Raw genomic sequence first — 22,889 nt, 5'->3', positions numbered from 1 at the left:
TTTTCTTTAAATTTCACAATAAGTTAAAATGATTAGCTCCTTTTTATGTTTCATGTTAAAAAATCAAAGACCGTCCATCCTCACAAGAAAGACTTTGTTTTAAAAGTTTAATTACATTTTTTGACTTTGTGATGAAGATGGATGGGGAATTCTATCACCCCCTCTCACGAAATTCATGACACAGAAGAATTTCGGGCCAATTCTCAGTGGTCCAATGATTGAACAGTATGTCAAAAAATACCCCCCTCAGCCAGCCCTATGCCCTTAACCAGACCTACAGACAGTACAGGTTTACCCCAGCGTGGATGAGGAGTCCCAGGTTGTAGCCAAAGACGCCTTAATTGACAGTCTCGATTGAGGCAACAAGAAACCATGTTGCTGATGTCGTTAGTTACACAACGACATAGCTGCGTTAGACATGAAGCACACGTGGCATCTGCACTTCGGGACACAAACACGCACTCAAATACATGAAGAACACAAGCGTACAGTTCTATAGTTAGAGGACAGACACATATACATACTGTCATTGCTTTAATTATTTCTGCCATTCGCCAAATGCAGCAACGCAGAAACCGCAAGAGATCCTGAGTGAAGCTTGCAGATGCTTACATGCGAATAACCCTATGGAACTGCAGGAAAACCTGCGGGACCTGACCGTACCAAGTGTGACTAACCTATGGAGAATGTAGTATAGCACGAACATTGTACAAACTGCATTATAATGGTTTAGGAAAATTACAGCTGGCCACCAGCCTCTCTGCAAGAGCCTAGCTGAGCTGAATTCAAGCTGGACAGAGAGCAAGTTGTGTGAGTCAGGACCCGGAGCCAAGGCCACAAGTTACCTTCCATTCACTAGATGACAAAGGCAACAGCTGCAGTAAATATGAATGAATACCTCATAATTCGGAGCTGCACAGCTCAAATTCGTGGTCTTTGAACATGTGACTCGCCGAAGCAGACAATGGACAGCGACCAGCACTGGGAAAGATAGCCGATCTGAGGCTAACAGACATAAGACTGCAACAAATGTGCTACAATACAAGTGTTGCACCGAGCGAAGGAGCACTCTTATAGACTAAGGTGGTACACACAAGTTACAATGCAGACTCCTGGTCATTTGTGTTACCTTGAAGAGGTACACTGGGAGCTGACAATCTTTGCAGATCCCAGGTCTGTGGATGTCAGCTCTAGTCGACCACAGTTCAGTATCCTAGGGGTGGGTAGCAACGGACAAGAACCAATGGTAAGACCCCCACCCCCCCACAGAGCAACATTGTTATAAATCGGGTGGACCAGGCCAGCCACCTGACAAACGAGGCCCAGTAGAATAACATGTATAGTGTTCCACTATAGGTTGTAAGGGGCTCAGTATCCAATTAGGAGAGCTGATGGGTTTCCTGGAGAAGGGCCCAGGTTGTGACATCATTCTGAGGCAATTGTGTAAAACTGGCCTGCAAGCTGAGAACAAATGAGTTGCGCATAGATTCTCCCTGTTCCTGCGCTGATCCCTGTCGGTTTGGTCTGTAATAAACCACAGTTTGAACTTGCCGTTGACTGAGTCCTCTGTTTATCCTGTGGAAGGAGTTTGGGCTTCCGAGAGATTCTGTGTTGTTGGATCATTTGGTAATAGGCGGTCTGTTGCGAGCAAAGTGTACCGCCGAATTGTTACGAGTTACAAGGACAATACTAGGCTGATGGATGAGTGGAGTAGACGATTAGGTTGTGAGATCACTGCTGATATGTGGAATGAGTTTTGTGCGAATGTGGTGTTATGTTCGGTTAATTCGAGTGAGCACTCAGGCAAATTCAAATTCTAAATAGGGTGTTTTGGTGCCCAGAGAGAGACTCAGGAGGAGGGGCATGTCTGATTTGGATATGTGTTGGTGTTGTGATTTGGAGGTTGGCACTCTAGAACATTTGCTTTGGGATTGTGTTAGGGTCAGGGGTTTCTGGGAAGAGGTATGTACTATATGTTTACGGGTCCTGAAATGCAATATTGATTTAGATTTTAAGACGATGGTCTTGGGCTGCGGTGTCCTACTTGAGGATCTTTCCATGGCTGAAAAGAAATGTCTGTTTAGGGGAGCTTGTGTATCCAAGAAAATGATATTGAGGGGGTGGAAATCCCGGATTTCACCAAAATCGAGTGATTGGATAGATGAAATGATTTCTTTATTGGCTATTGAGAAGGGAATGGCCCGAAGAATGGGGAAATTATATCTGCATGCTAAAGTTTGGGGTATTTTCTTAGATATGTATTAAGTGGGAGGTTGGGATGTGTATATTTTTTTTCTGCTTTTCTATGCATATGTTGTATATATTGCTGTTCTCTGTATGTATTATGGCGTTATTATTTCCAAATTGTTGTCTTGTTTGCTAAAATGTAAATAAAGAATTTTAATAAATGAAATAAATTATTCTTGAACAAAAAAAAATATTCCTAGTGGCTCTATGGCATACCTGGGAGTTTGTCCCAACAGTGACATTGACATGAGAAGTATGTCAGGAAGGAGTAATGGATGTGTTTTACTTCATTTTTAATAAAGGTGCACTAACCAAGAAGTAGACTAGCATTGGGGTAAGTTTCAGTAATGGGAACTGGTTCCGTCAACTTTCTGCTAATGAAGTCGGAGTTTTCATGAATGAAATAATTGTGAAGGAAATTGTGATACGCGATTAACACAATTGCCACTTCAGTACACTCATAAATATACATGCCAGTAGTATGACATTCGGCAAATAGTCGATGCCCCCAATGAAGTGATTGCATTATGTAGTAACCTTAAAAAAAAGCTAAATTAGTCTTCTTGGGGTGTGGGTGGCAAATGGACACTTAGACGCAATGTAGCAAAGTGTAATGTCATGCAAGGAAGAACGTTCCGTGAGTTATGCTCCTGCTGTTGCGCTCCGTGTTCACCACTGAGATCATACCGTCCTAATCTCTGCAGCACTGGCCAGTTATACTTTCCTTCTGAAGTTGATCATTTAGGCCACACGCACTATGAACAAGTTATTACTATTGTGAAAGTCAAATTGTCTTTGGCAACAGTCACCTGTCTTTAATGAGGTTTAAAACGGCCACTGAAATACAGAGAATCTTGGTAAACACATGATATAGAACTGTTAAAAATGTTTTAAAAAGCAGAAGTCCATTGGATGGGTATAAGGAATGTTGGCGTTTGGCGGTAGCATCGTAACTAAGGGAAGAGAAGTTGCCTGCCAGTGTACACGGTTTTAGTGAGGCTTACCCTGACGTCCAGGTCTGGAGCCAGCACCTCTGGAAGGATACATATATGCAAGAGGCGCTTAGAGAAGACCGCAAATGAGTAGCTTCTGGGAGCAGAGACTATTCGGTTTCGGCCAAAATGACTGAATCCAGATGACCTACCCAACCAAAAGTCCGAAAGAAGATACCACCAAATGTTTGACCTTCTTTCGGGCTTTTGGTTGGGTAGGTCATCTTGATTCGGTTTAGGGCTCTGGGGTGTCCCCCGCCCCCCCCGTACTCCCCTCACTCCCAACCCCCGCTTACCATACTGTGAGCGGGGGTGTCCCCTGCAGCTGTCCGCAGTCCAATAACAAAGCCAAAAAAAAGGCTGCAGGGGTGTCCCCCGTAACACCCCGCTCACTATACAGTAGAGTATAGTGAGCAGGGGTTGTGGGGGTCGCCCCCACAGCTGAGCCTAAAAAAAAACTGAAAAAGCATGCGGGGGTGTCCCCAGCCACACCCCACTCGCTATACTGTACAGTATAGTGAGCGGCCTTTGCGGTGGACACCCCGCAGCGTATCCGAAGAAAAAATATATAAGGAAAGGACCCTGCGGCGCTGGTTCCTGATTACGGAAGTGAAAGGGAACTGACATCGCAGGGACTAGCGGGACGGAATTGAAGGTATGTAAGGGGGTGAGGGAGGCAGGGGGGTGTTGGTGGGGTGGATGGGGTTTAGGGGTTTGGGCACTTTGGGAATGTTCAGGGGAGAATTGACCAAAGATTATTTCGGTCGTTTCTCCCTTGAACATTTCATCCACAGTAAAACAATCCCAAATCGAATATTCCACTCTATCCCGGGATGGAAGGCAAAACGTAGGCTGGAGGAATTCTCCCCTCAAAGGAAACCATTCATTGTAAGGGGGTGGGGGTGGAAGTTGGCCTAAAACTAGAAATTGCCACCCAGACTAAAGAGCGCAACGTGGAAAATCGTATGTGAATAAAGGGAATGTGTGCCTAGAATCACCTTACATCTTGCATCTATAGCCATTCTGCCCACACATTCTTTCTGCATTTCACTGACCATTGCAATACAAGTCCGAACTAGTCTCGGGAGGATAGCTCAGGAGCAATGCGCTCGCCTTGGAAGCAAGACACTGAGAAACACCGGTTCGATTCCAGGCTCCATGCTTAGAAACCTCTGGGTATTTAGTGCCTAATAAATAACCAATTATTATAATTCTAACCGTGTGTGTGCTTTTGGAGCTTCACTTCAGAGTTGTTGGTGTAATGTGCGCTTAAATGTCAATTCTTTTAAAGTAGATGCAAAGATTTCTACCAAAGGTCCATGCGTTTCCCTTCATTTTTTCAAAATATAGTAAGTTATTGGTCCAATTGTTAATTTTTTGTAAAAAATGTGTGGTGTGTGGAAATTCAGCCAATGGTGAAGTGAAATAAATCCTGACCGAGTGGGACAGGATTTCCGTGGTTGGGCCTGTGATTATAACTTTTAGATTTCTGTAATGAGAAACGAGCTCCTTCTGAATATTTGCACTCTTGCTTAATGTGGAGCATGATACATGACTGTGTTCTGCACAGGTATCCATTTTTCTCTTGGCCCTGCAAACCTTCCTTTGCAGTCTCCTGCGGCGCCTGGGGGTCAGGGTCTGCTTTTTGGACCTCTTCGCTGTTGTGACTACGGTCTACCGAGTGCAGAAGGTGCTGCTCAACAGTCCGAGGACTTCAGCCAGGAGCTCCTAACAAATGCGCCGAACTCCACAGAGCTGAAAGCTAGCAATTTGTTATGGTCTGGGTTCTAAAGCACATAAATATGTGCTTCTGTTGGCAAACAATGTGTTTTTTGTGGTTCGGTGGCTACACATAATAGACTGAGTTTTGGTCTGTGATGTTATCGGACAATGATCAGTTGAAACAGTAATTGCCTTTGACATGGGAACTCGTTTTCGGACTTAAAAGAAACATACCTAAAAATAGGAGGGATGAAGGAAAATATTGCCGCCTTTGCTTTCGTTTGAGAATTGCACCAACTTTATTTTCTTTTTTTCCTTTGGTGTGACTGTTCATCATTTTAGGAACGGTTATTACAACTTGAGAAAGTGTTAATGCCATTAAGTTGTGTGACTTTTTTTGTGTCCAGTAGCCAACAAAGTGTGTTCCAAACTAATGCCAAGACTTGCTTGATCATGGTGTATTGGGAGGGGCACACAAGTAACCTTGATCAGGAAGGAACGGTCTCAAATGTTTTTCAAGCTAATCTTATTTATGAAATGAAAGAGCTCCTTAAAGGTGTTCGATAATATTAAGTGAGCACTTGAGAAGTGGAGAAATAGAGCAGGAAAAGACCTGACTTTGGGCGGTAGAACGAGTAATTGACACAGGAGGACAGAGTCCATTTGGGTAAGAAAAGAGCAGGGAAGGAAGTTGGCAGAGAAAAAGACACAAGTAGGTGAAACATTGCTTAAGGTTTGAATAAGTGTCTACATCTTTGGATTGCTACTTGTTGGTATGTATTCACATTAAAGTAAGTCCCCAGGTGATGGGCAGCAGCAGGTGCAATGTCATATGAATGATTTCCATTTCCTGGGCGCTTTTCATCATGCTGTTGCATGTGCTTAATTTATAAACGTTAGCAAAGCTCTTTGGGCAAAAGAACTTCCCACAAAAGAGCGAAATGTGGTGTAAGCAAGTATTGTTTCTAAGGGAGAGGGTCCTCGTCGCCTGCCACCTCAGCCCCGAGCTGCCACACCAGCCCTCTTTTCCACTGTCCCATTGTCGGCCCCGGCCCACCCTCCACCGTCCTGCTTCATTTGAATGCTTGTCCCCTTTTCTGTCTGAAAGAGTTATGCTTACAAGCCGGGAAGTGGAAATAGATTAGTTAGCAATGTTAGTGAGCTGGGAAGGGGTTGGGTGGGTGGGTAGACTCACTCAATGGCTTTGTAATGAAAGATGTGGCAGAAGTCCTCCGTGAGGAAGAAGGAACTGGTATTGTAAGCGCAGCATCGCAAATGAGATTAGAGTGACCATTCCAGATGGTTTTATGATGGATAGGCCCTGAACTAAGCCACCCTTTTGCAAAGTCCACAATGTTCAACAGTGAAAGTGTTGGTGGATGACAGTGCTCTAAGCTTATCCAGATTTGTGTGCATCTGTGTTCGTCTGTCTGTCTTTCTATGTGTGTTGTGACAAATCTAAGGTATTTGTCCCTTATCCCCAAGGGAGAGCCTCCACCTTTGAGGCTATGGAGGCAAGCCTGCTTTGCAAGACCCTCCCTTGGGGTCTGGGGAATTTGGACCTCGCTGGGAGAGACTCCCCCTTAGGGGACAAGGAGTTCCATTCCTGTAAGGAACTCACTAAACCATACAGCCTAGTGGCATACATGGGACTGATTGCTACAGACACTAATGTACCATAGTCTATACCTTTTGCATTACACACCAAGCCGTGCACAAGACCTGCCCAGCATACCTACAAGGGAAGATGAAACCTACTGCCCATCGCGCACCCCAAGATCAAGCTCTGCTCTCTTACTAGTGATTCCAGCCTCCAATTCTGCCAGGATTGGAGGATCTACCTTCTTCAACTTGGCTCCAACTCTGTGGAACTCACTCCCTCGGCACATTCGACACAAACAAGACTACATGTTATTCCGGAAAGCTCTAAAAACCTGGCTCTTCCAGTAAACATGATTTGGACCAACTAGGGCCGCTGAAACCCAACATCATCATGAACCATGACTTCAGTGACATTGCATCCAAAAGTAATTACAGCCTGTGGACAGATGTTCAGGGAAATACCAAGCAAGGAGACCACAGAAAGCGACCAATAACTCACCATGACAGAATTAGGAAATGGATACCTGAGCTGACAACCTTTGCTTACTACAGGCTCTAGGGTATGTAAATGCTGACTCTCCACTTCCCGGTTCTACTACACATGCCTAGCAGCCTCTCAAACCATCAAGCTGATAATCCCCTTTTGCTCCATACAGAACCCAACAACATACCTAAGATATGACCCCAAATAGGTGCAAAACACCCAGACTCTACAAGCCCTCTGTACGGCCTATGCTTTAGCGTGACTGCCTCGATGTTACCACGAGACACTCCCTGTCCTATAATCAAATATCCTGCCTAAACCCACCCTGCAACCCATCATAAACCACAACTAGAGACCTGAATATGGGCTAGGTGTTATTACGTTGGTGCGAGATAGCTGCTGCCACTTAACCAAATAACATCATAAACCACAACCAGCGGCCCTGAACCGGTCCCCTGAGATGCATAGTGCTGAGCCTAAGAATAATTACTGTCTGTCCGAACAAACATATTTTACTGTGCTCATAGCGATTAATCTACCTCAGTGTCACTACAACGAAACACGAGGACGACCACAACCAACTTATACAGATCCAGAATGTAATCCTGGAACAGCAGGCTCGTAAGAATAAACCATCCACTCAACTCTCCAATCACTATGCTCACTCTCTACTTTACACCAACACACAATAGAGCGCAACCATACCCCTTGATCAATTTTGGCCTAGTTGCTCACATACGAACAATACTCCATGAACACCTCACCAACCTGCTAGAACGCAGCTATACCCCACGAAAAATAATCAGCCTAGCTGCACATTATACGTCTTACACAGGCCTAATGCTGCCAGAATGCAGTCTCTGAAACCAACCACCTGACTGCACATATTCAACTGATCTCTCACTACCACATGTGGGGAGGTGATTCCCAGGGAAACAATATGGCATTGTTGGGTAAATCACATACCCCTCACTCCCCTATAGGGATGTCCCTATCCTTCCCCAGGCCCGGATAGCCTATTGTAATATCCTCCCTCAGCCCCTTGTCACCTCCACTTCCTATATTCCCCCCACATGACATAGGGAACAATCTGACAACAACTGGGACGAGCAGTGCTCCAGATGAGATTTTGAGGTGGGAGTATTTTACTCCCTATTTTCAAACTTTGAGCGTAAATGTGATTTCAAGAGAGTAAAAATGACTTTCCTCCTTTGCAAGAGAGTAAAATGTATGTGACATCCAGCCGGCGTATGGAAATCATTACTATGCGGCAGCCTTCTGCATTGTGACAGAATACACCTTTCCTTATTTCTCTAATATTTGGACATTTGTTCTCTCCTGTATATATTTAAATTTTGAAAGCGTTCTGGCTTCTGTCAAGTAACCGACCTTTGCACTGCCTTCTGCTCTAAACCTGTGTGTAAATGTACACAGGAAAATAATAAAGCTGTCGTATTTACAAGATTTTCATGCGTAAAAAGGCCAGGTACGCACCTTATCTGGAGGCCTGGGGACGAGGAAGAAGGCCGTAGCAATGAAGATAACTAGGACAGGCAAGGCAGCGCCACGGTCTTTGGAGATTGCGCCGACAGGCCGGGAACTTTAGATTTGACACAGCTGATAAGGTGCGTGAGCTGCAGGAGCAGATGCTGACCGCAACACACACCGCGGGGCAGGAGCATGCCACAGGATGCTGCCTGCGAGCAGGCGAGACCCAAGACTGCCGGAGGAAGCTGGAGTGCAGAGAAGTCGCGAAAACTGAGCACGAAGCAGCACTAGCTGTGCACAAGTGGAATAGGCACAGAGAAAGCACAGCGACTAATGGGATGCAAGCCAAGCCAGAGGAGTGAAGGAAACCAAAACTAAGACACACAAAGAGCATTTCCAGCCCCTGGTAAGCTCAGGGAAGTCACACAGGTTACCGGGGTGCTTAAAAGTGTATGCCGCATTGAGCAAGGGACACATGGGTCTCAGAATGAGGTTTATGAAGAACCTAAAGAACTTGTGAATTGTACGACAAATGTGTTGTTGAACCCATGTGGAAAGCAAAGTGAAGGCAACAGTGAGTATTAAAGAGAATGCTATTGAACAAAATCTAACAAGCCAAATAATCACATATACGTTCTGGCAGGAGAGTGTACCAGGTAAAGCCAAGTATATGGGAAAGATTGCACACCAAGCAGAATGGTTCCAACGACCATGAGCTCAGTTTTCTTGCCATTGAGCGCCTGGGAATTGTTTATCATCCAATTTTCGATTTCAGCATAGATATCAGTAATTTTCTGAAGATCCTTCTCATATTTGCCGGTAAGTTTGATAATTACCAAGGTATCATCGGCGTAGTTAGTATAATCTACGCCGAGACTGTTGAGTTGGAAAAAATGACATATGTACAAATTGAAGAGAGTGGGAGAGAGGCAGGCTCCCTGTGGAACGCCACATGTGAGAAGCTCCAGAGGGAATTTAAAGCAGTTAGGGGCTACCCGGGAAGATCTAGGGCCCATGAAGGAGGCCAACCATTTTAATGTGCTACTAGAACAGTTGGCAACATTCCCAAACCTCTCAAGCAGCAGGTAATGGTCCATGAGATTGAATGCTAAATCATTAAAAGTGAACCCAAATCTTTAAAAGATTATAACTTCAAGGAAGATCCATGCCCTGAAGGTTGTGGGTTGCTGGAAAAAGTGGAATAGAACCTGGCGGGGGAGAATACTAGGTGAACCGCGAGTCTGAGTCTCGCACCTAAGTTGTAACTTGAAAGAGAACTCCAAGGAAGACCCATGCTCTTGGGATTCTGAACTGCCTTGTGTGTGAAGAGGAGTTTGGGGAAGGCAATCATTTCCTTGAATTGTGAACCCTCCAAGAGGAAAGAACTACCCTGTTGGCTTACCAGGAACTTGGTTATTTTGTGTGAAATTTCATATTGGTAAAGTTGAACCTGGGGAAGGGAGTTATCCACTGTAACCTTGTACATTTTTCTGTGTGGAACTCTTTGGTTGAACTTGCATGTTTGTATTAGTTTTGAACATTTGTGCACTTTCAAGATTCAGGGACAATAACTGTTGCACCTTAGATTTAGTTTTAGAGTTGAAGGCCAGAATAGAATTTACGGACACAGGATACATCATTTTGGACATCTTGACAAAGGACAGACCCATTCGTTTTGGGTGAGGTAGGCAAATTCTCCAGCATGGGGTCTGGCATGGATTCACATGCTCATGAATATTCCCCGTCAGGCCGGGAATCCTCGGTATAGAAAAAATCAGTATCAGTTTTGTTTCTGATCTGTCTTTCTCAGTAGTAACCAATCACTGGTCTCTGGGTCATACTGCCCCCAGCCAATGACTGCCCTCTCCCTAAGCCCCGCCCCTGGCAGCCATCCTCAGATTTTTACCGCACGTTCAAGTGTTGGGAGTCCTCGTGCTTGGCTCTCGAGCTTTTGCTGCGTTTTCATGCTTTTTTCAGGATATTTTCTCATTTTTTCGGTTAAAAGAGCCTCAAGCTCCACCGTTTCTACTTCCGATCAATGGGGATCCGTTTCGGAGTTTTCTACGCCCCTCAAGGGTGAAGATTTCGTCGAGTTACGCTTTTGGAGGATTCCAGAAGTTCCGAGGCCTACACCGGACATGGCCCAGGAGAAAGGGAGCTCAACGCCCAGGAAGCTTTTCAGGACCTGCCCTGGATGCCAGCTTCAGAACGTTTTCAAGGAGGATGAGCATTCGTTATGCCTCTACTGTCTCCATGAGGACAAGACGCACAAGGAAAAGGACTGCGCGTTTTGTGGAAACATTTCGGAGCGGACCATGAAGGATCGCCACCTCCGTCTCGCCAACTGGCTGGAAGGTAAGAGCCCGCCAGGCGAGAAGAAGAAGAGGTCCAAGCGGTCTTCTAAGTCCTGTGAGGGTGCTCCGGCGACGGGGGCCCAACAAAAGGCTAAGTACCGCAAGTCTGCAGGCACCGGGAGCGCCGAACGGTCGTGCTCCTTGGCTGCCAGGCAGGGCGTACCCTCCCCGGCGCCATCGACCACGAGCCAATGCTCTGGCTCGGGTAAGAGGAAGTCCGAGGACCCTGCGAAGCTTCTAGAGAGGCCCCGGTCGATCTCGAAGACTCCGGCAGAGGGGGAGCGAGGCTCGGACCCTCCCCCGAAGGTGAAGGCCCCAGGCGTACAGAAGGTGACGTTGGCCGTGATTCACCCTGCTAGGACCTCGATTGAGGATGTCGCCGTGCCCCTGGCTCAACCTGTGGAGGCTACACCAGTGGAGGCACCCTCAGGTACCAGAGTCTCCCTGCCACCACCGAGGGAGTCGTCTTTCAGGCCCATCGAGAAGACCCCCACAAAGTCCTCGTTGGAAAAAGGGGGGGGAGGGGGTGGTGGCCGTTGTGGATACGGACACGACCTCTGAAGAGGAGCTCATCCAAGTCATGGAGGAGACCCAGCCCATCAGGAGGGATCCTGACGAGGGCGACGACGAGGGCGACGGTGACGCAGACGAGGCTCCTCAGGAGCCCTCACGCCCGTCATTTCCGGCGCCGCAGGACACCTCGGCGGCCATTTTGTCAACCATCCAGTCCTTATGCTCGGAGATGAGGACTAGGTTGCCCCTTCCCCCGATGGAGGAGCCTGAGCCAGACCCGACGGAGGATCCGGAGCCAGGACCTTCGGGGAGCCCACCACCTAAGAGGATGCATCCTAGGCCTCCTCTCCTGCCTCTGCGGCCTTCTCTGCCTTCCCCCCGGTCCTTTTCCCATGGGGATGATACAGGCATGGACACAACTACGACAGGTACGGATGACGACGAAGGCGACGACGGGACGTGCCCCCCCCCCCCGTCACCCCCTGCCCGGGCGTCCCCGCCCGACGAGATTGGATCCTTCCATGCAGTGATCTCTAGGGCATCCGAGCTCTTCCAGCTCTGCCCCGAGGAAAAGGAGGGGTTCCTCTACCAGCGGCACGAGGCTAAAAGGAAGACGGTCCTCGCTGTACCGCTTCTAGATGACATCTGGGATGAGGGGCTCGCCCTCCTCAAGAACCCTGCCACGGCTCCTGCGAAGAGGGACCGGTACGAGAAGAGGTACCAGGTCCCCGATGCTGCCCCTTGTGCCTTAGGGCGCAACCAACCCCGGACTCGGTCGTTTCGGCGGTGGCCAAGAAGAAAGCGGGGGGGCATCGGCCTAGACTTCAACCTCCCCTCCGGACGGTGAGGGTAGGAAACTGGATGCAATGGGACGACGGGCCATCTCATCTGCAGCGATGACCATCAAGGTGGCCAATGCCCTGGCCATCGTAGCCCGCTATGACAGGGAGTTGTGGTTCAAGATCACCCCTCTTTTGGACTTCCTTCCGGATGCCAAGAGGGCCGAGGCCCTGGAAATCTTGAAGGAAGGTGAGATTGCCTCAGACCACGCCATTACGGTGGCCACGGACATCGCCGACACCGGTTTCCGTCAGTTGGGCAACGGCGTTTGCCTGAGACAACGAGGATGGCTCAGGGCGACGGATTTCCGCCAAGACGTTCAGACCAAGGTTTTGGACATGCCCTTCGATGGGAACAACCTTTTTGGCAAGGCGGTTGATGAATCACTTCAGGCGATCAAGACGGACACGGAGACGGCCCGTGCACTGGGTGTGCTCCAACGACGACGGCCGTCCTTTCGGAGTTCCGGAGGCAGACAGGGTGCCTCCAAGGGAGCCGGCAGCACCGCCTCTACTTACCGGCAAGGTCTTCGTCGCAGGAGGCCTATAGGGGACGCGGCAAGTCAGGTGGATCCCGTCGTCGTCGCCAAGGTGGTCAAGGAGGCAAAGCGGCCTCCAAGCAGGATTGAACCGTCCGTCGGGTCGGGCCCCCGCCGAAGCACCCCGGTGGGAGGCCGGCTGACGAAGTTCGTCGGCGTGCGGGAGTCCATCTCCACCGACCGTTGGGTCCTGGACGCCCTGGCCCTGGGGCACGCCCTCGAGTTCCAAAAGAGGTGCCCGCATTCCTCCCGTGGCCAGGTAGGAAAATCACGTCCCTCAACTGCTGTTGGAAGTACGGGCGATGCTCAGGAAAGGTGCCATCGAGCTCGTCCCGAAGAGGCTTCGGGGCTCCGGAGTGTACTCAAGATACTTTCTCATGAGGAAAAAGACAGGAGGATGGCGTCCCATCCTGGACCTGCGACGACTAAACAAATACATCAAGGCACAGAAGTTCCCGATGGTCAACCTCCAGCACGTGCTGGGACAGCTGGAGGAGGGCGATTTCCTGTCGTCGTTGGACTTGGAGGATGCGTACTTCCACATCCCCATTCTAAAAAGACACCGAAAGTTCCTCAGGTTCGTGGTCCAAGGGCGGCACTACCAATTCAAGGCCCTCCTGTTCGGATTAAAATCGGCGCCCAGGGTGTTCACCAAGTGCCTAGCACTGGTGGCGGCGCGGCTGCGCCTGCAGGGGATCCACGTCTACCCCTACCTGGACGATTGGCTCATACGGGCAAGGACAAGGGAGCTCGCCGTGAAACACACTGCGAAGACCGTCCAGCTGCTCACGGACCTGGGGTTCTCCATCAACTTTCCAAAATCCCACCTGGTCCCATCGCAAGTCGCCCTGTTTCTGGGAGCACAGCTCGACACAGTGGCGCGGCGGGCCTCACCGTCAGAGGAAAGGATAAGAACCATCCTAGGAAAGGTGCAACGTCTACTGGCCACGGACGTGGCCAGAGTGAGGTCTATCAAGTCGCTCCTCGGAATGATGTCCTGCATTTATCTGGTGCCCCATTGTAGACTTCGGATGCGGCCCTTACAAGAATTCCTCGACGCCCACTGGATCCAGACGACGGGCAGCTTCGAGGACAGGATCACGCTCGACGAAACATTCCGCCAGGCGATACGATGGTGGGGTGTCCGCGCTCATCTGACAGCGGGAACAGGCTTCCTAGCCCCGGCCCACCAGGTGACGGTGACGACGGTTGCCTCCCTGGAAGGTTGGGGAGCGCACACCGGGAGCCTCCACGCGAGAGGCCTTTGGTGCTCGGAGAAGACTCTCCACATCAACATCTTGGAGCTCCGCGCAGTGTTCTGGGCTCTCAGGTCCTTCCTTCCGTCCCTCAAGGGCAAGGTGGTGAGGATCTTCACCGAAACCACCACCACAATGTTTTACATTCGGAAGCAGGGCGGAACCATATCCCCTGCCCTGTCCAAGGACGCCAAGGATCTGTGGCATTGGGCCATCGCACAAGGGATGTTTCTGGTACCCTTTCATCTGGCAGGGATAAAAAACACCATCACCGACTCACTCAGCAGGGAGCTGCGGTCGTGCCACGAGTGGGAACTGCGCCAGGATCAAGTGGACCGACTCTTCCGAAGATGGGGCGAACCCCAGATCGATCTCTTCGCGACGGCGGCGAACTCTAAGTGCCCAAGGTTCGCCAGCAGGTTTCCCCAACCGAGGAGCATGGGCGATGCTTTGTCATTCCCCTGGGACGGTCTGTTCCTTTATGCATTCCCGCCGTTGCCGTTGCTACTCCGGCTCGTCAACCAGCTCAAGAGGTCCCGGTGCAGGATGATCCTCGCCGTACCGGCGTGGCCGAGGCAGATCTGGCTCCCGGACCTTCTGGACTTGTCAGCGTCCACACCAGTCAAGCTACCGACGGACGCGGATCTTCTCTCCAGAGAAGGAGGCGCCATTCTTCACCACGAACCAGAGTCGCTGAACTTGCAGGCCTGGCTCATGCAGCACTAGAGTTTGGAGGGTACGACATCCCGGCCGATTACAGAGAGGTTCTTGCAAAGGCCAGGGCTTCCTCAACTCTCAAGTGCTACGGACACAAATGGAAGAGGTTCTCTGTCTGGTGTTGGGCACAGAAGATTAACCCTCTGCGGATTACGGACCCTCAAGTATTGCCGTACCTACTGTCCTTGGCCAAGGCGGGCTTATCTCACGCTTCCATCAAGGTACATCTGGCTGCCGTCTCACGTTACGCCAGAACTACAGGACTGGCGTCCTTGTGGTCTCATCGTCTGGTGAAGGAATTTATGAAAGGACTGTTCCGATCATTCCCGCCGGTGAAGGCCCCTGCCCCGGCGTGGGAGCTCAACGTGGTACTAGCTAGGCTCATGGGGGCCCCATTCGAACCTATGCATTCAGTGCCGTTGAAGTTTCTGTCGTGGAAGACAGCATTCCTCGTGGCCATCACCTCTGCACGACGAGTGGGAGAGATCCAGGCCCTGTCTTGCAAGCCTCCATACTTGACTTTTCACGACACGAGGCTGGTGCTGAGGACGCACCCCTCCTTCATGCCCAAGGTGCAGTCAGACTTCCACCTCAACGAGCCCTTGGTGTTGCCCGTTTTCTTCCCGTCGCCTTCGTCGCCGGCTGAGAGGACTCTGCACTCGCTAGATGTAGCTAGAGCGCTGAAGTTCTACGTGGACCGCACAAAGAGTTTCCGGAAGACATCACAGCTGTTTGTGAACTTTGGACCTGTGAATCAAGGGAAGGCTCTCTTGAAGTCTTCCATTTCCAGATGGCTCTCCGGCTGCATCATGCACTGTCACCGGTTGGCAAACCGACCGCTGCCCGGCCGTCCGAGAGCCCATTCGACCAGAGCGATCGCTGCTACTACGGCGTTCCTGTCTGATGTGCCCCTGCTCGACATCTGCAGGGCTGCTACGTGGAGGTCGACGCACACCTTCATGAGATTCTAATGTGTCGATCGGGATTCCGGGGAGGAGTCCAGAGTCGGCCAGGCAGTGCTGCGCAACCTGTTCGCCTAAGGTGAGCCTGGTGAGGAGGTAAGAGTTGCTTAATGTTGAGTTGTTGTATTGCTTGATATTGAGCCTTGTGCCACCTCCCGTGGTTGTGCATGTGTATACTGCTATGTATTCTTATATTCATGAGCTTGTGAATCCATGCCAGACCCCATGCTGGAGAAGGAACAAGTTACTTACCTGTAACTGTTGTTCTCCAGCATGGGTCTGGAATGGATTCACATGCGAACCATCCCGCCTACCCCTCTGCGGCTCTTCACTTGGTCATACTGCCACTTCACGTGCTACCAAATCTGAGGATGGCTGCCAGGGGCGGGGGCTTAGGGAGAGGGCAGTCATTGGCTGGGGGCAGTATGACCCAGAGACCAGTGATTGGTTACTACTGAGAAAGACAGATCCGAAACTAAAATGATACTGATTTTTTCTATACCGAGGATTCCCGGCCTGACGACGGGGAATATTCATGAGCATGTGAATCCATGCCAGACCCATGCTGGAGAACAACAGTTACAGGTAAGTAACCTGTTCCTACCTCTTAGACTAGGCATAGTGTCATTTTCCCAGCACATTTTTTTTTAATTAATAAGTCTTTATCCTAAAACAGGAGTCCTCTGTTTCCACGTCTCATTCCTGGCTCCTCACAATACTTAACTGAGATGAGTGGAGGAAGTTGGAGAAGCCGAGAGTATCCTATGCCGGGGAAGCTCCCTAACTTGAGCACGACTGGAGGAGGCAGACCAGAGAACAATCTCGCAGCCCGCAACTTTGGAAGAGCGGCTGAATGCCTGAGTGAGATGATGGAGACTCAGCGTATCCAACAACGGGAGAATTGTTGTACTGTAGGAAAGCAGAGTCGTGCTGCAGGTGGTGGCGAGAACGTCTCTACCATGGTGTGCAGGGCGCCCAACAAAACATGCTGAAAACATCTGAGAAGGTAACGAAGCGTGAGCAGCTTCCAAGCACTAAAGCCTCTGTATGGTGTAAGGGAATCTGAGAATGGGAGACCGAGGAGCATGCAGAACGAATGTCATTGGAAACACAAGCAGTTTCCCAATAGCCCACTCTGCATACAGTAGAAGTACAGCTGGAGACTAGGGTGTGATGAAGAGAAGGAAGGAGAAACCCAGTACCAGAGAAGAGCACCTGAGTGACCACAAGAGCCCGCAATGTTCCCCAGTCTGCAGAGAGGCAACATGGAGGCCGCCAGGGCAATGGAAGACTAGAAGAGGAACTGTCCAGTACTCACAAAAAGTTACTTAATAGAAACGTATGCAATTGGAACTTCATAAAGCTGAGAAGCGGGGAATTGAATAATCCTGGATGGGATCTATGACGTTTCCAAACCAAAACCTAATAAGAAAGGGAAAGTACTATATGAGCAACGAGCTGCAACAAGTTTGTCAAGTACCGAAAGTGGCGATAAAGAGAGAATCCATAAGTGAGGAAATATCAAGTGGGCAGAAACCACAACCAAGCTGAGAGCACCTGGATAAATAGACTGCTCGAGTTCTAACACCGCCAAACAAGTCAGCAAGTAGCACAAGGAAGGCTGGTCTAAATACTTTGTTAAAGGGAATATCAAAGCCTAGAATGTTGTAAAGGAATTAAGAGTTAATAAGAGAAATAAAGAGAGACTATTACTGAAGATTCTACTCGATAAATAACCAGAATAAAGACATTGATATGACGAAGCCGTCAGAAAAGACTGGTAAATCTGGAGAATCAAGTCAATATCCTGTAACTGTACGTTTCGTTTCTTAGTGGTAGGGTGGACAGGACTTTTCTTTCTTTGGGACTTCCTGACAACAGACAAACACCTTTAGTTCCTTGAGATAGGTAGGGAACCCCTTTAGAATAGGGAAAGTTACGTTGTTCTGTTATTTAAATAAAAGTAGTTTGGAAATGTGCTGCAAGAGTCTGACTCCTTCTTCCGACTCACCACAGTATGTGAGAATAGCCTCTTTCCTGTTGATGTGTGTTGCCCATCACCTATACGTGTTCGTTGTGGCATATTGTACCATGAAGCCTATAAGATAACATACGTTTTAACAGTTTGTATTACTAAACAGTGTGTTTTGTCAAGATCAAGACTTGGCGTTAGGATTACATTATTTGTTTTAGGCCCTATTTTGTGTCAATCAGTCTCATGATCGAAGAGAACTTGGCTTGCTCTCCTACAGTTAGTAAGTCTCGCATTGTCTCTGGCGTAGTACTGCTTGGGTGATTTGGTCAAGATTCTTAAGCTTTCTCAATCTTCCACATAATTCTCAATAGGTTTCTTCATCTTTTCCTTCCATCAGCTAAGTTAGCAATGGAGTAACTTTGCTGAAATTGTTGGGGGGCGGGGGGACATGACATGTGAAAAAAAAGTGCCCCAGCCAAATGAATGGGGACAAAATCGTGTGCCATGAAAGTTGGGGGGGGGACAAACACCCCCGCCCCCCCTTTAAATTACACCCATGTAAGTTGGGTGTTCCAAGCATCACTGAATTACATCTCCACTCGTGATTCAAGTACTACTTGGAAAAGCATCAGTGTTGACCTGTTTCTAGAGACGCCAGACAAGTTTATTATTCCTTTCGCACAAGGCAGAAAATGCTACATTAGTTCATCCTCCCATTCATGATTGATTCCATGGGCACCCAGAACCAATTTCAGGATTTTAAGGAGACCACTTTCCATTTCTGCCAAGAGCCAATTTAGGCTATCCTTTATGATTTTTGGGGGGCTTTGTAAAAGGTAAATCTTTCATTCGTGCTCCTAACAGGCAATGACTTGAGTGGATGATTATTACAGGGTAATGAACCCTCCTCAGTCCATAGGGCCATGATAGTATTGGTCGTTGTTATTTCTTCCCACGTCTGCCTTTTATGTACTCTTTTAATAGAGGGCTTTCTTGGATTGGTGGTGACATATACAGAGATTGTGACCATACAAATCATAGAAAACTGCCCCGACTTGCTTTCTTGAACCCTATTTGCCAATGGCTAGACAACTGGCATTATGTCTGAGAATCACAGAAGTTTCTTCTTTGTCCCGCACAACCTTATTGTTGCTTTCCCTCTTCCTGCCTTTCTTCTGCTCAGTGACCACTTCCACTACAGTAACTCTTGTTCAGCCCACAGGAAACCTTTCTCTATGAGAAGTGTTTTCTGTGCCCAGTTCCAATGCTCCTTTTGCACAAAACATCAGGCAAAATATTTGTCATAGCTGTAGCAAATCTTGACCGAATTTGTCACTTCTAGGGTTACAAATATAGTTTTCATTCTGCAGCCGTTTGCAACTGACAATTCCGGTCTTTAGGTGTGCATGTTTGTTCACACAAACAATAAACCCAAGAGTACAGCAATCTTGGTGTTCATCACCTATATGAATGGTCTTGGAACTCGCTCTTGGCACAAGGACTCCAAGCAAAGGAGCCCGTATTCTCTGACACTGAATGTTTTCTGCATTTCTTAGCAGCCCCTAAGGAGCTCTCATGTTTTGTTTTGCAGGTTTTGACTGACTGGTTATATTGGGATCCAGCTATTGTGGTTTTGATGGCTCGATGTTATGACATGACGGTATGCAGTGGAGACGCTGTTCTCCTGTGTCTTGAATACCGAGTTTGAATTCAGAAATCATTGGTGCAAATACAGGTGTTCCCACTTATAGAAGGCACTGAATCACTTGGTATTTCTGTCGGAGGATTCGGAAGGTGCATAGCGAGGCCACATCTGTTGCACAGTTCCTGGATGGCAATGTTCTCGCGGGACCCGCTATAATTGCAGGTTCTGAATTTAAGGTCTAGGTCAGTGCCCGCTTAAGCGAAGTGGTACTTTGGAGCGGGACAGGAGTGTCTGGGGTAAGAGAAGTCATCCGGTTTTACGTGACCGATGAGGTGGTATAAGATGATATACCCCAGGCCTACCTCTCTCTCCCCAGCCTGAGGTGTAAGGCGGCTGGGTGGGGTGTTGGATTAGAAGTGGGAAGACAGCGTCAGCCAGCAGTCCAGAGGGGTCTCAGCAGCTAGAATCCCTACAACAGGGATGGCAGAATACTGAATGACCAATAAGTGACTCTGCAGTAACCATAAAATGACCATACCAAGCCGTTATTGGCACACTTAAGATGGCCGAAAACGTATGAGGAAGCCGGGAGTTAAGGAGATCTGGACAGTTGCTGAAGTAGAGTTGAAAGCAAGAGGAGTAATTTGTGGAGCTTACCAACTCTCCGTCTAGGTTTAGGCAGGGAGGAAAACAAGGCACCAGGAGAATGTGCCTTGCTGCCCAGACTCGGGCAAAGGCCAGAGAGTCCTCGTGCACAGAAGGGTTCTTGTAAACCTACTGGTAATCTTTTGGGTATTGTCTTAGAGAGAGAAGGGGGGACCACAAGTTCTCTTCTGGCAGGCATGTGCCGAGACTAAATTCCAGGAACTACTGAGGCAACCTTTTTGCCAAGGAGCAATTGGTGAAGTTACCAAGTAAGCATGGTGAAGCAATAGAAACACCCCATAACTGTGAGCGGCTTGGAGATGGCCAACAGTGTACTTGATCCCCAGAACTGTGCCTTGTAGAATAGGAAACTGAACTTGGACAATGACAATCCGTCCTCATGGAATCGGTCGTTACACTTCCATCCTGAAACAGACAGAAATCTCCCCCTTGAGTTGCACACATGAGACTGAAACAGATCAGGAACGGTGCCAAGAAGAAATATTGGGTACAAAGATAATTTTTTATTGTGGCAAACATGATAAAGAGCAGGCAAAACAACTTATCAGGGGCGGAAAGGTCAGTGAGTATTCTTGGGTCAAATCAAAGTCTAGGTTTAAAGGGGATCCCGCACCCTCTGATCACCTTAGACTTTCAGGTTGGGCTTGAGGGTTTTCCCGCACCCTTCTGCCAGAACTCCACGGGGTATCTTCACCCTCATCAGTGTCTCAGGTTGAAGGGGTTCCAGCACCGCTTTTTCTCTGGCCTCCTCTTGGCTTCTTTTCCTCCGTTCACTGCCTGGGGTTTGAGAATGTTGCCACAGCCCTTTCCCAAAAGGCCTCATTTTGGAGCTTCCAGTTTGGTATAAGGGATTCCTGCTCCCTCCTTCGTTGGCCTTCTGTCAAGATCTTCCCTCTGCTGATCGTCTCAGGTCCCTCTTCTCCTGTTTTGCCTTTGGCTGTTGAGGCAGGAGATGTTTGCCTACTTTGGGGTTGCAGGCGGGGATGTGTTACCTTGCTTCTCGAGGTTCCTCCCTCCTATCCTGTGCTGCTCCTTTACTTCCTGGCTTCAGCACTCCAGGCTTGCTCATCCCACTGCTGGGGTGTCCTCTTCAGCTCGGGGCCTCACCCTCAAGGCCCTTTTGTTGGGCAATGCTTGTCTGATATTGAATTCCTTATTACTTTAAATATTTCGCTGAATTGAGGTCGGAGGACCTTATGACAGAGCCCTGCCTAGTTGCCGAGTGGGTACAATAGAAGCCATTCACAAAATGTTATCCCACCAAAGACACCATGAGAAAGATCACTGCAGAGCCTCGATTTCCCGCGGGAACTCTTCCCCTTTACAGCAGCATGTGTGCGCCATTCACAGTCCAATGTGTGGTTGAATAATCCCTGCTCTTGCAAGATACTGTGACACGCCCTTTTCTCTGAATGATCATCTTTTGTGTGTTCTGGGGAAATGCATCTGGGTTCATTTCTGCTTTTTCTCTTTCTTGCAGCGTTTCATGAGGTGTCGGTCTACCCAAAGAAGGAGCTCCCCTTTTTCATCCACTTCACAGCCGGCCTGTGTTCCTTCACGGCGATGCTGGCCCTCCTCACACACCAGTTCCCTGAGCTCATGGGAGTGTTCGCTAAAGCGGTGAGTAATCCTTCAGCCATTACCCTCACAGGATGAGAGGCGCGCCTATCTGCATCTGTCCATAGTCATGAGTTCTTTTTATATAGTGCTTTATTGCCCTCGGAAGGATGAATGAATGAATGAATGGATGGCTGGGTCGGTCATGCAGTGAGATTTGCACTTTGCAGGTCCCCCCCTCCCCTCCTTTCAGGTCCTGAGGCGTGCACAAGTCCTTAAATCCTTGAATTGCCCACCCAAAACATTGAAATTTCAATGAGTTGGTGAGAGATGCCCTTTGAGTGGAGCAACTAGGGAATTTCGACTAGCCCCCACAGAGATGCCGCCTGCTCCAAGCCGAATTTAGGGTGGCACTGGGAAAACAGTGCCACATTGGGTTTGGCCGCAAGACCGGTCACATGCAAACTTATCACCCTCTACGCACAATAGTAAATTGCGTTTAAGAATGGGCGGCACTTATAACCCTTTGCATGCATTGTTATGCCCAGTGTTTTAAGAGGTGTGGGGGGGGGTAGTCTATTAAGGGAGCATGGCGTAAATAGGGGTGCATCTTCAATCATGCAGCACATCATGAGATGCTGAAAAATGTAGTTTGGGTCCCCAGGCATGTCACGGGGGCTCTTGTTTGCATTCATATTTCAAATACCTCGCACCCTCACTCAGTATATAACCGCTCAATCGATGAGTTAATCGCCCCAATGTTCTAAATGCATCGCCTGATAGAAAGATGAGGGGCCACTAGAAAGAGGAGGGGACACAAGGCAGCAGTGATATGGGTTCCGGGCGGCTTTACGTAAAATCATAGAGCATTATGGGATCATTAGAAGGACGGAAGGTTTTTATATGTAACTAATATTTATGGAAAAGTGATGTATGCAACTGAGCTGTGTGCTCCTTTCTTTTGTCGCAGCACTCAGCCTAAGATTAAAACATCTGCAAATTCTGAGCCGTGGATACTCTTGGGCAGCCTCCCTATACTCTTGGGCAGCCTCCGTATACTCTTGGGCAGCCTCCGTATACTCTTGGGCAGCCTCCGTATACTCTTGGGCAGCCTCCGTATACTCTTGGGCAGCCTCCGTATACTTTTGGGCAGCCTCCGTATACTCTCTGTTGGGCAGCCTCCGTATACTCTCTGTTGGGCAGCCTCCGTATACTCTCTGTTGGGCAGCCTCCGTATACTCTCTGTTGGGCAGCCTCCGTATACTCTCTGTTGGGCAGCCTCCGTGCGCTCTGTTGGGCAGCCCTCCGTATGCTCTGTTGGGCAGCCTCCG

At 48.8% G+C, this 22,889-nt stretch overlaps 1 protein-coding gene across 1 annotated transcript in view; it reads left to right on the top strand.

Moving 5' to 3' along the window:
- ST7L (suppression of tumorigenicity 7 like) overlaps nucleotides 1-22,889 on the top strand; it is a 427,879-nt gene that overhangs the window by 367,754 nt on the left and 37,236 nt on the right. Inside the window, exon 14 of the mRNA XM_069633325.1 lies at nucleotides 21,482-21,621. Coding sequence (XP_069489426.1) covers nucleotides 21,482-21,621 — 140 coding nt within the window. The remainder of the gene's footprint in view (nucleotides 1-21,481; nucleotides 21,622-22,889) is intronic.

The sequence above is a fragment of the Ambystoma mexicanum genome, chromosome 13 (assembly GCF_040938575.1).
Source record: "Ambystoma mexicanum isolate Mex_15411 chromosome 13, UKY_AmexF1_1, whole genome shotgun sequence".
Taxonomy (NCBI): Eukaryota; Metazoa; Chordata; class Amphibia; order Caudata; family Ambystomatidae; genus Ambystoma; species Ambystoma mexicanum.
The sequence above is the reverse complement of the archived record's forward strand: the minus strand, read 5'-3'. Positions and strand labels throughout refer to the sequence as shown.